The 13,578-nt window shown below is 40.2% G+C and overlaps 2 protein-coding genes across 2 annotated transcripts; both read left to right on the top strand.

Annotated features, from left to right (window-relative positions):
- Positions 1 to 650, top strand: LOC147518799 (uncharacterized). The gene is made up of 2 exons (XM_086594018.1): positions 1 to 159; positions 258 to 650. Exons 1-2 carry the CDS (start codon positions 1 to 3, stop codon positions 648 to 650), a joined length of 552 nt encoding a protein of 183 aa, XP_086450144.1.
- A 129-nt stretch (positions 651 to 779) lies between these two features.
- LOC147518798 (uncharacterized) lies at positions 780 to 1,214 on the top strand. Its single transcript, XM_086594017.1, has one exon. The coding sequence runs from the start codon at positions 780 to 782 to the stop codon at positions 1,212 to 1,214; it is 435 nt and encodes a 144-aa protein (XP_086450143.1).
- The last annotated feature ends 12,364 nt before the right edge of the window (positions 1,215 to 13,578 follow it).

Here is a 13,578-nt window from a genome sequence, read left to right as displayed (position 1 = left end):
ATGCCCCTTATGAAGCACACTTTGGTTGTACTTGCACAAGCACAAGTCCATGCTCCGAAGGCACCACATGGTGGTTCAAAGAAGGGTCGAAAAATTAAACATAGAAAGTATGCTCTGACTTTGGAAATCTTGAAGAACAACTACTTCGTCGATCGTCCTGTCTTTCAAAAGAGGATTTCAAACGGCACTTTCGTATGAAAAAATCTTTATTTCTTCACATCTTCAATGATATTCAGACTCATTTTAAATTTTTTCAGCCTAAAGTTAACAATGCTGGTAAACCTAGTATAGATCATCTAGTCAAGGTGGCTGCAGCTTTGCGTATTCTTGGTTATGGCACGGTGTCTGATCAACTTGACGATCAATTATACATTTCCGAGCAAAGTGGAAACCAGGTGTTGAAGCATTTCTGTGATGCAATTATCAAATTGTACGGTTCAGTCTACTTGCGAAGGCCAAATATTGCAGATACAGAATGCTTGCTTGCACATTCTGCCACACGTGGATGGCCGGGTATGTTGGGAAACATTGATTGTATGCATTGGGAATGGCATAATTGTCCAACTGGATGGCAAGGTGCTTACAGTGGTCGTTCTGGAAAACCATCTGTTATTCTCAAAGTTGTTGCAACCGAAGACCTGTGGATATGACATTCTTTCTTTGGGATGCCAGGGCCACACAATGACATCAACGTGTTGGACAACTCGCCGATATTTGAGCACGTGATCAATGGTACTTCTTGACCTGTTTATTTTGATGTAAATTAGCATAGCTATAATATGAGTTATTATTTAGCTGATGGTATCTATCCTGACTATGTGGCATTTATACAAACAATTTCAAACCCTAATGCTCTAAAGACGAAGTGGTTCGCAACGATGCAAGAAGCTGCAAGAAAAGATATTGAAAGAGCTTTTGGGGTTTTGCAAGCTAAATTTGGGATTTTGAAGAAAGCTTGCAAATTATGGCATGTGGAGACAATGGGTACTGTTATGAGAGCATGTATCATATTGCACAATATGGTAATCGGAGCTAAGAATAAAAATTATGAAATGAGGAGGTACATTCCTGATCCAGAAGGGCAACCACAGATCCCACCTACTCGGGAACACTACATTGAGGGGACTCGACGAGTTCAATCAAAGACTATGCATGATAGACTTAAAAGCGACCTTGTCGAGCATCAATGGAGCGTTAGGGGTGACCGACATTGATTGTTGTACTTTAATTTCGTATATGCATATTTATTTTTAATCATTAATAAACAATGTTAACCAATTTCTATTTTATTTTAATTTAAACTAATATCTATTTATATAAAATTAAACTTTATTCATATTAAAAAAAAATTATTTTATATAGTCATAGAAAATAAAATGATTAACATTAACCACTCATATTACAACACTCTAACCACTCTTAACCTTTTCCATTACAGCACCTAACCACTCACATTTTCCACACACCAAACACTTCAATAGATCAAGACCTTTTCCTTCAAGGTTCGCAAACTTTTTCAGCTCTCTAACACCATCACAACCATTTGGGCATGCTATCTGCGCATAGGGGCAATACCTATACCAATGATCATCCTCGCCACAACACGTGCATATCAACAGACTGTCTCCATATATATATATTCCATACCAGGACATATACCATTTGGACATTTCAAAAATCTTACTTCTTCTCCATCTTCGTTACAACTTCTATGTATGAGCAAATAACCTTGACAATGTGGTGCTTCAAGACACCTTTTGTTCAGATTCTTGCATGATAACGCAAGGTGTTTTCTTGAGGTGCAAATTTGGCACCTGTCTTGATCGAGTGTATCAAAATAACATGATTGTTGAGTTGATTCAGCAACGTCGGTGTGTTGGCTAGTTTTTTGCAAAGATGAAGAAGAAGCCATAGTTGTGGAGATAGTTTTAGAGTGTTGGGTGAGAATGAAGCAATTTCTTAAAATGCCGGAGTTTGTACTCGATAGCACGCGCCATTAGTAATTAATCTTGGCGCATGGCGATCAATGGCGCGACGACAATGGTGGCGTCGCCCGATACTAATAATGGCTGTTGGTGGCCCCTACGATCAAATTATGGGTGAAATTTATACCACCTAGAGTTGGTCGAAATTTGCGACTAGTTTCTGTGGTCGCATTCTTCAAATATGAAGAGTATACTACCACCACCTATAGATGCTATTAGTAGCAAAACATGCACCCGGACACAACTTTTATAGTATAATTAATACAAACTCAATAGTGCAAATTTAGTAGTGGACAGAGTTCTGCAAATTTATAGTTAACTGTAAATTCAACTTGAAAGTGTTAAATTAGTAATAATCTAATAAAAGCAGTTGTGTATCCACTATCCATTAGTTATAGAAGTCCAAAGATCAAACAAAAGCAACTGGCCTGGTTATGCAGAACAACAATAAATTGAGCAATGAGAACTGCCAATTAAGAGAGTACGGAGAGTGGAAGAACGTTGTTTACACCATTAAGAGATACATCTAAATGCAATGTCGCAGTCTCATCTATTTTATTTTTTCTGAATAAGCAAAATATATTATTGGAAAAAACATAGTTACAAGGGTTTAGTACTAGGCTGCCATTAGACTTTCTAGACTCATACAAATCTAAAATAGGTAGCTCCTGGTGTCTCCCATTTGGTCATCCATGGGGGGCATAAAATTAAACACTGAGAAGGAAGTCTTGTAACATGCCTTGTTGCTTGATCTGCAGAGAAGTTGGCTACTCACCATGCACTTCAAATGAAACAATGCCCCAGCTCCTTCATACACTTCTCCCACCTTGGTTTCACACTCCAAAGGAGTTGAGATGACCCAAATACTGTGACAGCCGCCACTTAGTCAGACTAGATCCACAACTTCTTCCAACCTTTCTGAATTGCATGCTCAATGCTTTCTAAAATAGCCATGCACTCTGCCATGTAACTAGTATTGATACCAACATACCTACAAGTGATTAGCAGAATCTGACATGTGTCGTCTCTAAATACTGCTCCATTTCCTGCTCTACCTGGATTAATCAGCATGCGTGCATCATGCACAATGATGTAGCCAGTTACATAACCACCAATCCATCATTAAAACTCCATGGATGCTGCAATTAGTATAATTATTTAGAGGGAAAAAAATACGATAAATAAGAAGAAGACATCTGTACTTACCGATTTCTCTACCCCCGATCTTACAGGTCGTTCTCCAGGAATAGTGCTCACTCTCACTGACCGGCTGAACCCGAGTGGGTTGCCTACGTACCCCTTCTTTGGGGGATCAAGCCGAACCGTAGTTCCTCCTTTCTCTAACCGATCTCCGCTCCCTTATCCCCTGATCCTCTTTCTCGCTTCCCTCCTCTAACTATCCAACTGTCTCTTGATATATCACGACTTTGCTATCGTACTCCCGTATGCCCCTTCACTATTCCGCCTCCCTTTGGGTCACTGAAATCCCACTAGTCCCTATGCCCCTCCAAATTCCGCGCCCCTTACATGACTCGTAGACTGGATCACATGCTCCCTCTTTCTTTTACCTCACCTGCCTCGGTCCCGAAGACATGTCACCTTGATGGTCATGAATTAGGCTGATACAAATGCCCCCTCTCGGGTCCGTCGACAAAGCCGGTGGACCCGAGAAGACCTTGATTCACTCTCACTCTTACTCTCACTCTTCCACTCAACATATTGTCCACGAAGGGTCTCATCCCCTTGGCACTTACTCATGGAACTCGATATCCCGTCCACAAATGGACTCGTACCCTCTATTTCTCTTTTGTCGAACTCAATAGTATTGTTTCTTCTGGATAAGCTGCTTACTCCCAATTGCAGTTTGGAACTCCGGCTTGCGGAAGGCTCATCCCCCCTGCTGTCTCTGCTACGGAATTGAGTATGATAAGGGGCAACTCAGCTTGCCCCCATGTTTGATTCGGGTCTCATGTTGAAATAGCTCAGTTGGCTCAATTGGAATAACGTGTGGCTGTTAATCACAAGGTCGAAGGTTCAAGCCCTTCTTTCGATTCGTTATGCATTGAAGTGGCTATCTTGATTTTCATCCAAGTTGTTGCACTCATTTCCCCTGCCGCCTTAGTTTAGCTGTGAAGCCAGCTAGGGTTGCCCCCAAGTTGTCTACCACCGCGGAGGGATTAATCCCCTCGTTCTCTTTGGTTAGCTGTGAAGCTAGATGGGGGCGGCTCAATTTGTCCCCAGTTTGATTCGGACGTAAAGTCCGCGAGGGCTCCCCCCCGCTCTTTTTATGCAGCTGTGAAGCTATTTCAGGGTTGCCCCCAGTTTGATTCGAACGTGCAGTCCACGAAGGGCTCTTCCCCCCCGCTCTCTTTGATCAGCTGTGAAGCCAGATGGGGGCAGCTCAATTTGCCCCAAGTTTGATTCGGACGTTTAGTCCGCGAAGGGCTCCTCCCCCCCGCCTTTGATCAGTTGTGAAGCGAGATAGGGGCAACTCAATTTGCCCCCAATTTGATTCGGACGTTTAGTCCGCGAAGGGATCCTCCCCCTCGCTGTCTCTGCTATGGAATGGAGTCTGATGAAGGGCAACTCAGCTTACCCCCATGTTTGATTCGGATCTCATGTCCAAGGAGGGCTCATCTCTCCCGTTATCTAGGCTCTGGAGTGTAGTCTGATGAGAGACAACTCAGCTTGCCCCCACGTTTGATTCAGATCTTATGTCCGCGGAAGGCTCATCCCCCCCGTTGTTTATGCTTTGGAGTGGAGGCTGACGAGGGGCAACTCAGCTTGCCCCCACATCTGATACGGACACGAAAGACTGCGGAGAGCTCGTCCCCCCCGCACTCATTCGGATAACCCCGCGACACATCCGTGAAAGGTCTCTCTGCTCTCTTTCGGAATGCACATCTGGGGACAACTCAGCTTGCCCCATGTTTAATTCGGACACAAGGGTCCGCGGAGGGCTCATCCCCCCCGCACCCCTCCGCTCTCTTTCGGAATGCACATCTGGGGACAGCTCAGCCTGCCCCATGTTTGATTCGGACATGAAGGTCCACGGAGGGCTCATCCCCCCGCTATCTCTGCTCTGGAGTGGAGTCTGATGAGGATCCGCAGATCCTATCATGCTCGAGGCTTCGGACAAGAGGGTCCGGGACAGCTCTGTCTGCCCCACACACGCTATTTGGACACGAGGGTCCGCGGATCCTATCCCGCTCGAGGCTTTGGAAACGAGGATCCGGGATACTCTGCTTCGCCCCCACACGCTACTTGTTTGGACCGCGAGGGTCCGCGGATCCTATCCCGCTCGAGGCTTTGGACACGAGGGTCCGGGACGGCTCTCCTCCCGCCCCCCACACGCTGTTTGGACCGCGAGGGTCCGCGAAGGCTCATCCCCCGCTGCCTTTGTGGTGGGGCTGCTCAGTTCGCCCCCACGTTGAATTCGGACCTTATCGTCCGCGAAGGGCTCATCCCCTCCGCTATCTCTGCGTACTAGAATAACGTTGTGGCATTATCTTCTGAAATCATCTTACCATCTGTATTTGGGAGCTCCACTCCGTCGATCTCAGTCCCAAACTCCGGATCTCTTTGTTCCTCTGGATTTCTGAGTTATATACAAGTAATTCAAGATATGAAACAAAACAACAGCATTTCTAACTCACTCAAATTATGTGTCCACTGCGGACTAAGAGTGACCATTATAACTCCATGCATAACGCAAGTACCTATTCAGATCAATAATTGAAAGCTTTACCAAAACACCTAGGGGCTAAGCCTCTCTCGCCCCACCACAATAAATATATGTAGGCATGCACCTATAATTAAATACCCATATCAGTCTTAGCTGTGAACTATGAATCTACAAAGGCGCCAGGTAAGAGAAAGTGTAATCAAATTGAAATACTAATTGTGTGGCCCGACTCTAGCAACCATCTCGGTTTAGCAATACCCAATCGAGCCAACTTAATAGTTTAGCAATACCCACTATATATCTCAAAGAGCCACACCACACCAGTGTGTGTTGTAATGTGTAGTTCCTGCACCAATAGGACTGAAGAAGAAACAAGGCATAAGGGCATAACTAGCAGACTTCATGTTAGCCTACCGCACCACTTAACTTAGTCAATTCTATGATAACAAGAGAATTGAAATGCAATACCAGCACGCTATGGGTACATTATGTAATCCACCTTTGATCCCTACGGGCTTAGCAAAGAAAACAAGAGCCAGCATAACATGAATTACTCAGCAACCAACAACAAGATGTAAATACGCCTAAAAATATATCATCTCACAATGTATAAGCTCACCTGGAAATGAAACACGGGGTTTAGAAACTACCTGAAATCAGCTTTCTCTTTTCGTAACATCTCTCCCGTTTTCGACGTCTTTCTAGCTGAAATCATCATTCTCTTTTCTGCCACTCGGTTGTTCGTCATCTTCTTTTATGTCAAGAACCGCGATATAATAAGAACCGCGATGCCAAATAATCAAAAGAAGGAGAATACAAATCTGCAAGACCGATTACATCTCTAACTTGATTAAGTTTTTCATTATTGGCAGCAATAGAAGGTGTCCCTTCATTCTTTGAGGTATCGAAAACAGAAAGTCCAAGTCCACATATACCCATCACAAAATCTGAATTACCCCATACTTGAGATATTGCTGAGTAATGAGAGTGTGAATTGGACTCTCGCAGTGCATATGTGTTGACAAGTCTTCCTTTTACGCGCAATGAGAACTGTTGCACACATGATCGAATCCAATTCATTCATCGCCAATCTTCCATTTGTGCATCCAAGAAAGATGGAGTCCCCACAAGTTGTTATTCTCTTTATACTCAAGCAAGTTTGTAACAGTAAGAACTCCTTCATCCGAATCGACTAACCCCATTGTATACTACAACAATATAACCGGATGAATTTCCATATGACATCACGACACACCCAAGATAATAACAAGAAAAAGGAAAATTTCAGCACAGGTTTCTTATGAACTCTTCTTATCAACCACTGGAAATGGGTGAAAATGAATCCAACCCCAGTGATCCAAAAACTCCCCTACCAAATGCCTCCAACTCTCCAACTGTCGGCTCAGACAAATCTTTAGACTCAATTTGCTTCTTCGGGTAGTTATGATACTTCCTCATGATCGCATTTCTAATCTCCACATAACCATCAGGTGTTCACTTCTCCGACTTCCCACTAAAGAACGAAGGCAATCCCCACTTCTCAATCCCATGAGTTTTTGTCCATGAAAACCACGCTGTAGGAGTAAGAACAACATGAACATTAGACTGACGAGATCTAATAACCTCAAATTCATCCTCAATAGCCAGCATCATAACTCCCTTCTTATTATTCTTCTCCTTCTCCCCATTCTTCTTTGGTCGCAGATCCAACGTTTTCGACCCATTCTCTCTAGACATCTTTGATCCATTCGAAGGTTTCCCATTCACTAACCCCAACTCCAACAACCGATCACTTTCTCAAAATTTCCCCAACGAAATAACAGCAATGGCCCATGCTAAAATAGACTGGAAAGAAACCCCAAATGCACATGTAATCAAAGCTGACGTACCAGGGCTGAAAATGCTAAAGTTGATGAAGTCAAAGCTAGTATGGAAAATGGGGTGTTGACTGTTACTGTTCCTAAAGAAGCTTGGAATTGTTTGATGCTCCGCCTTCTGCTGCTTTCTTCTCCGTGAAGATATTTGCCAAAAACCAAAATACCTCGATCTGGAAAATCGAACAGTGTAACCTTTTGTTTCTGGTCCCCACAGACGGCGCCATTTGTACTTACCGATTTCTCTACCCCCGATCTTACAGGTCATTCTCCAGGAATAGTGCTCACTCTCACTGACCGGCTGAACCCGAGTGGGTTGCCTACGTACCCCTTCTTTGGGGGATCAAGCTGAACCGTAGTTCCTCCTTTCTCTAACCGCTCTCCGCTCCCTTATCCCCTGATCCTCTTTCTCGCTTCCCTCCTCTAACTATCCAACTGTCTCTTGATATATCACGACTTTGCTATCGTACTCCCGTATGCCCCTTCACTATTCCGCCTCCCTTTGGGTCACTGAAATCCCACTGGTCCCTATGCCCCTCCAAATTCCAAATTTTACATGACTCGTAGACTGGATCACGTGCTCCCTCTTTCTTTTACCTCACCTGCCTTGGTCCCGAAGACATGTCACCTTGATGGTCATGAATTAGGCTGATACAACATCTTCCAAGTTCTATTTCAATTCATAAGTAGAAAGAAGATAGGTCCAATAAATTCATAAAAAGAATTTGATGAAAAACATGAATAAAAGAAAGCGACTTATAAATATGTAATGCATTTCAGCCCCACTTAGAATCCTTTAGCTAACTAATGTACAAATACAAAATCAAAACCCAAAAAAAAAAAAAAGTTAGTGAAAAATTTACAAATTATTTCAAAAGCAGAAAAAGAGTTGGGTTTGAATATGTACCTTTTTCAAGGGAAGTTGCATAGATACGTTAATCAGGTGTAACTTCTGCCGACCCGAAGAACACCAACTACACTAAAGATTCCCAAAAATAAATAAATCAAGAACTAGAAAAGGGGGTTTAGACAATTCAAGTCATTGAAGCGCGTTAAAACTAAATAATTAATGCATCTATAATTCTAGTAATTCTCTACATGTCAAACTTTTGTTGTGTTAGGCTGCCCCACAGCCAGTTGTTTCAACTTTCAAGTCCCATCTGCACTTTCATTAACCACTTGAGACAACTACATAGTGTTACCACCAGTACACAGACTTATAGACTTCAAAATTGTTGTTAAGATATGCTTTGCTGAAGCTTATGTCCCAGAAACCAAAGTAAAGGCTATGGCAATATCACTTCTCTTATCCATTATATTTGTCTCTTCATAGGTGTTCCATTTTGGGTTCTTCGCATTTTCGCATGACATGCTCCTACCGCTATATAAGCAAGTGAACACCCATTAGATCCAACCAAAGGTACCTCAGGATTATCTATGCTGTTAGGGTCACAAAGATAGGTTTATCAACAAAACTGCCTCCATTTAATTGAACAAAATCAAATAAGTGTACAAGTCAACACTAGTAAACAGTCAACCATACAAGAGAATTCTCCAGCTCAGCACAAGAAGACAATTTAGAACCTTCTGTATATATGTTTTAGTGTAGACTATAAATATGTAAGAAATATAGAATTCAAGAATTATGAAAATCATTTTTAATCTTTTATCTCAAATATCATTATGGTATCAGAGCATTTCACCTCACGGTGCTAATCGATCCTTCACGATTTTTTTTTTTTTTTGATTCATCTCAAATCCTCAATTTTCTGTTTCAATCTTTTGATTATTTGTTAAATCTATCTTTGATTCATCTTTTATTCACGAATTTTCTTTGTTCAGATCAATTAATTTAATTCTTTGTTCTTCAAACCCTAGATAGTTTCAATTACAAATCAAATCATGGTTCGAACGAATCAAACTCAACATCCATCTTCTTATGTTGACGATGTTTTGCTCAATGATCTTCAACAACAACCTCAAGAACAAGAAATATTGAATCCAACACCAGTTAATCGGATTCCTTCTTCATTAAGTAATCAAGAACATCATATTCCTTCTTCTTTGAATCATCAAGAACCAGTTCTACCAACATCAGGTTTGAATACTCCTGTTCCTATGGCTGTGCCACCGCCTAATACTTCATTTCAAAACATCAAATCTTTTAAAACTCTTGTTGAAAATCTTGTGGCTTACAAAATCATGTGTCAGAACTGACAATGGTGGTGAATTTACGATCACAAAATTTGAAAATTTTCTTACCTCAAATGGTATAAGTCATCAATTCACATGTCCTCACACTTCTGAACAAAATGGCATTGTGGAAAGAAAGCATCGTCACATTTTAGATATGGCCAGAACACTTTTGTCTCAATCTTGTATTCCACCTAAATTCTGGTGTTCTGTTTTTACAAGTTTTGTCTATCTTATAAACAGACTCCCCTCCATCACTCTTCATAACATTTCTCCCCTTGAAAAGTTGTTCAATAAATCTCCAAACTATGGTAATCTCAAAAGCCTATGGATGCACCTGCTATCCCTGGTTGAGACCCTACACCAATAATAAACTTGATCTCAGATCAAAAGTATGTATTTTTCTTGGTTATAGTCTTAATCACAAAGGCTATAAATGCATGGATATCAAAACTGGCAGAATTTACATATCTAGACATGTAGTTTTTAATGAAGAGGAATTTCCTTTCAAAAATATGTATGATAACTCCACTTTCATTGCTTCTCAAAGCTTTATTCTTTCCTCTTTTTGCAATGATATTAATCCCTCATCTGACAATTCTTATTCTAACAATTCTTCTCAAAAGTCTATTTTAAGTTCTATCTCTACTACTCCAGTTCCTACAATTTCTACATCCTCAACTACAATTCCAACTGTTGTCAATTCTAATTCAAATCCTCCTTCTGTATCCTCTCACGCTATGACCACTAGAGCAAAGAATGGCATTTTTAAACCAAAATCTCTTCTAAGTACAAAATATCCCCTGCCTCATGCTCTTTAGTCCACTCTCTCTTCTATTCCAACTACACCAACTTCTTTTACTCAAGCCAACAAGGATCCTCACTGGAGGGCTGCTATGCTAAGTGAGTTCAATGCATTAATCAAAAATGGAACGTGGACACTTGTCCCTTTTATTCCTAATCAGAATCTTATTGACAACAAGTGGGTCTTTAAGCTTAAACAAAAAGCCGATGGAACCATTGACAAACACAAGGCAAGATTAGTGGCCAAAGGGTTTAATCAAAAGTTTGGTTTTGATTATGACGAGACATTTAGTCCTGTTGCCAAGCCAACTACAATAAGGTTGATTATATCTGTAGCTGTATTTTTCAATTGGGACATTAGACAACTTGATGTCTCGAATGCTTTCCTCCATGGTAATCTCAAGGAAGAAGTGTACATGAAGCAACCTCAAGGCTTCATTGATCCAGTAAAACCAACTCATGTATGCAAGCTTTTGAAATCTCTATATGGTCTAAAACAAGCCCCGAGGGCTTGGTATGAAGAATTGTATCAAGCTCTCTTATCCTTTGGTTTTGTCACATCTGATGCTGATCACTCTCTATTCATTAAGAACGATGTATCTTCTATGACATATGTGCTTGTATATGTTGATGATATCCTAATTACTGGTAACTGCTCCAAAGTTTATCATCACATCATTTCTCAGTTAAGTTCTTGCTTTGCTATGAAAGATTTGGGCTCATTACACTATTTCTTGGGACTGGAAGCTAAAAGAAATTCAAAAGGTATTTTTCTTTCTCAAGCAAAGTATACTTTTGATCTTTTATCGAAAGCCAAGATGAAAGATGCCAAGCATGTTTCTACACCTCTTTCTACAAGTTGTAAACTAGACAATCACACAGGAGAACTTTTAGTGGATCCAACTGAGTACAGATCTCTTGTAGGAGCATTACAATATCTTACTTGGTGTAGACCAAATATTTCTTTTGCTGTTAATTTAGTTTGCCAATTCATGCATACACCGAGAGTTCCACATATGTCAGTGGTCAATAGGATTCTGAAGTATCTTAAGGGTACAATTCATTATGGAGTCTGGTTTACAAAGAGTTCACTTCAAATTCAAGCATTTTGTGATGCTGATTGGGCAGGCTGCCCCATGGACAGACGGTCTATCACTAGTTTCTGTGTGTTTATTGGTCACAATCCTTTGTCATGGTCAGCTAAGAAGTAGAAAACAGTACGTAGCTCGTTCTTCAACTAAAGCTGAATACAGGGCCTTAGCTCAAACTGCGGCAGAAATCTACTGGATTTGTATATTACTCAAAGATCTCAGAATTCCTTTGTCTTTAGCACCAGTGATACATTGTGATAATATAAGTGCAATTTCTTTAGCCCATAATCCGGTCTTCCATGCAAGAACTAAGCATGTAGAAATAGACTATCACTACGTCAGAGAGCTTGTTATCAACAAAGTTTTTGATGTTAAGTAGCTTAATACTGCACATCAAATTGCAGATATTCTGACAAAAGCTCTTTCTTCTCAGAGATTTCATCTTCTTACAGTCAAGCTTTCAGTGCTCCAGAATCCCTTCAACTTGAGGGAGGGAATTGAACAGAATCAAATAAGTGTACAAGTCAAGACTACCAACAAATAACCATACAAGAGAAATTCTCCAGCTTTCAAAGACAAGAAGACAATTTAGAACCTTATGTATATATGTTTTAGTGTAGACTATAAATATGTAAGAGATATAGAATTCAAGAATTATGAAAATCATTTTTAATCTTTTATCTCAAATATCATTACCTTTCACGTTGCCTCAGGACACCTTTGACCGCCTTGGCCACTTTGGCCACCAGGCGCAGCCACTAAGTCTGATTCAGTCCATTTCTTACAAATTTCCACAGTGAATATAAATATTCTATTTACACGCTGTACTCCAAATAATAAGAACAAATACAAATTTATCGGAATAGTTTTACTGTTGCAAAGATTTTAAAGAAAACAATCAACAACATAGAAGATTTTAGAGAAAATAATGTTTCATTATGAATCTATCATTAAAAAGTTCAAAATTAGCACCCCAAGTACATTTACAGGTGAATTGACATAACTGAATTTCACAAACATGAATTTGCTCTTATCTAATAAAAATGACATAGTTAAGATTCGTATGTAGATATATACAGAAAGGCAGTATACCATTTCTATACTTTAGAGTACTTTAACACCATTACTAATCTATTTATAAGGTGGTATGCAATTTCATTAGTTTACACAGCTTTAACAGTTTAACAACAATACTTCTCTTTTTACGTTACTCCTTACACATTAAAACATCGGCATAGTAAATGTAGCTAGGAATTCTCTTATTTAATTTACTTTCTATTTCACCTTAAAGTTTACCTTTGTGGGTTTTATATAAGCAAGTTCAAACTTATAATAACTCATTCATCCACCGATTCTCCTCCAATAATGGCCAATGACATTACCAGAATAATTGAATAAAGTGTCACAAGCAATAAAGCAAGTATTTTTTTTTAATCCACACTAGCATACTGGCATGTAGATAACAATCGTGATTTACTCAAAATAGAGCTAAGGAGCCTCAGAGCCATGACATCCCAAAGTAGTTGAATAAACAAACCAAGCAAATGAGACTTAATCTCAGAGTCCCACCACCTTGAGACTCCAAGACTGCATAAATATATGACATGGAACAATTTTTTAGTATAACCAGTTAATCAAATGAACCGTACAGACTACAGACTCAAGTCTGAAATATCTAATCAAGGTATAAGAAAAGGTTGCAAAACAGAACAAAGGACCTCACAGTTTGAATCTGCAATTGTTCCAAAAGCAAACAAAGAATCAAATCATCGATAGAGAAAACGAATTCAACTGCATACAAAGGAGCTCACTTCTTCACCGTAGAAGTTCACTAACTGTAATCTGCATTCAAGATTGAGAGAGGGAGAGAGAGAGAGAGAGATAATGCTTAGCGTAGCTGTGTTGATGGAGAGATAGGTGAGAGAGAGAGAACAGAACTGTAACTA

The sequence above is a fragment of the Coptis chinensis genome, chromosome 2 (genome assembly GCF_015680905.1).
Source record: "Coptis chinensis isolate HL-2020 chromosome 2, ASM1568090v1, whole genome shotgun sequence".
NCBI classification, from domain to species: Eukaryota; Viridiplantae; Streptophyta; class Magnoliopsida; order Ranunculales; family Ranunculaceae; genus Coptis; species Coptis chinensis.
Note: the sequence above shows the minus strand (reverse complement) of the source record. Positions and strands in the feature narration are given on the sequence as shown.

Excerpts from the sequence above, each read along its gene's own strand:
- LOC147518799 (XM_086594018.1), top strand. The coding sequence starts at position 1 with ATGCCCCTTATGAAGCACACTTTGGTTGTACTTGCACAAGCACAAGTC. Across the intron at positions 160-257 it reads ACTACTTCGTCGATCGTCCT|CCTAAAGTTAACAATGCTGG; the intron begins GTCTTTCAAAAG and ends AAATTTTTTCAG.
- LOC147518798 (XM_086594017.1), top strand. The coding sequence starts at position 780 with ATGAGTTATTATTTAGCTGATGGTATCTATCCTGACTATGTGGCATTT.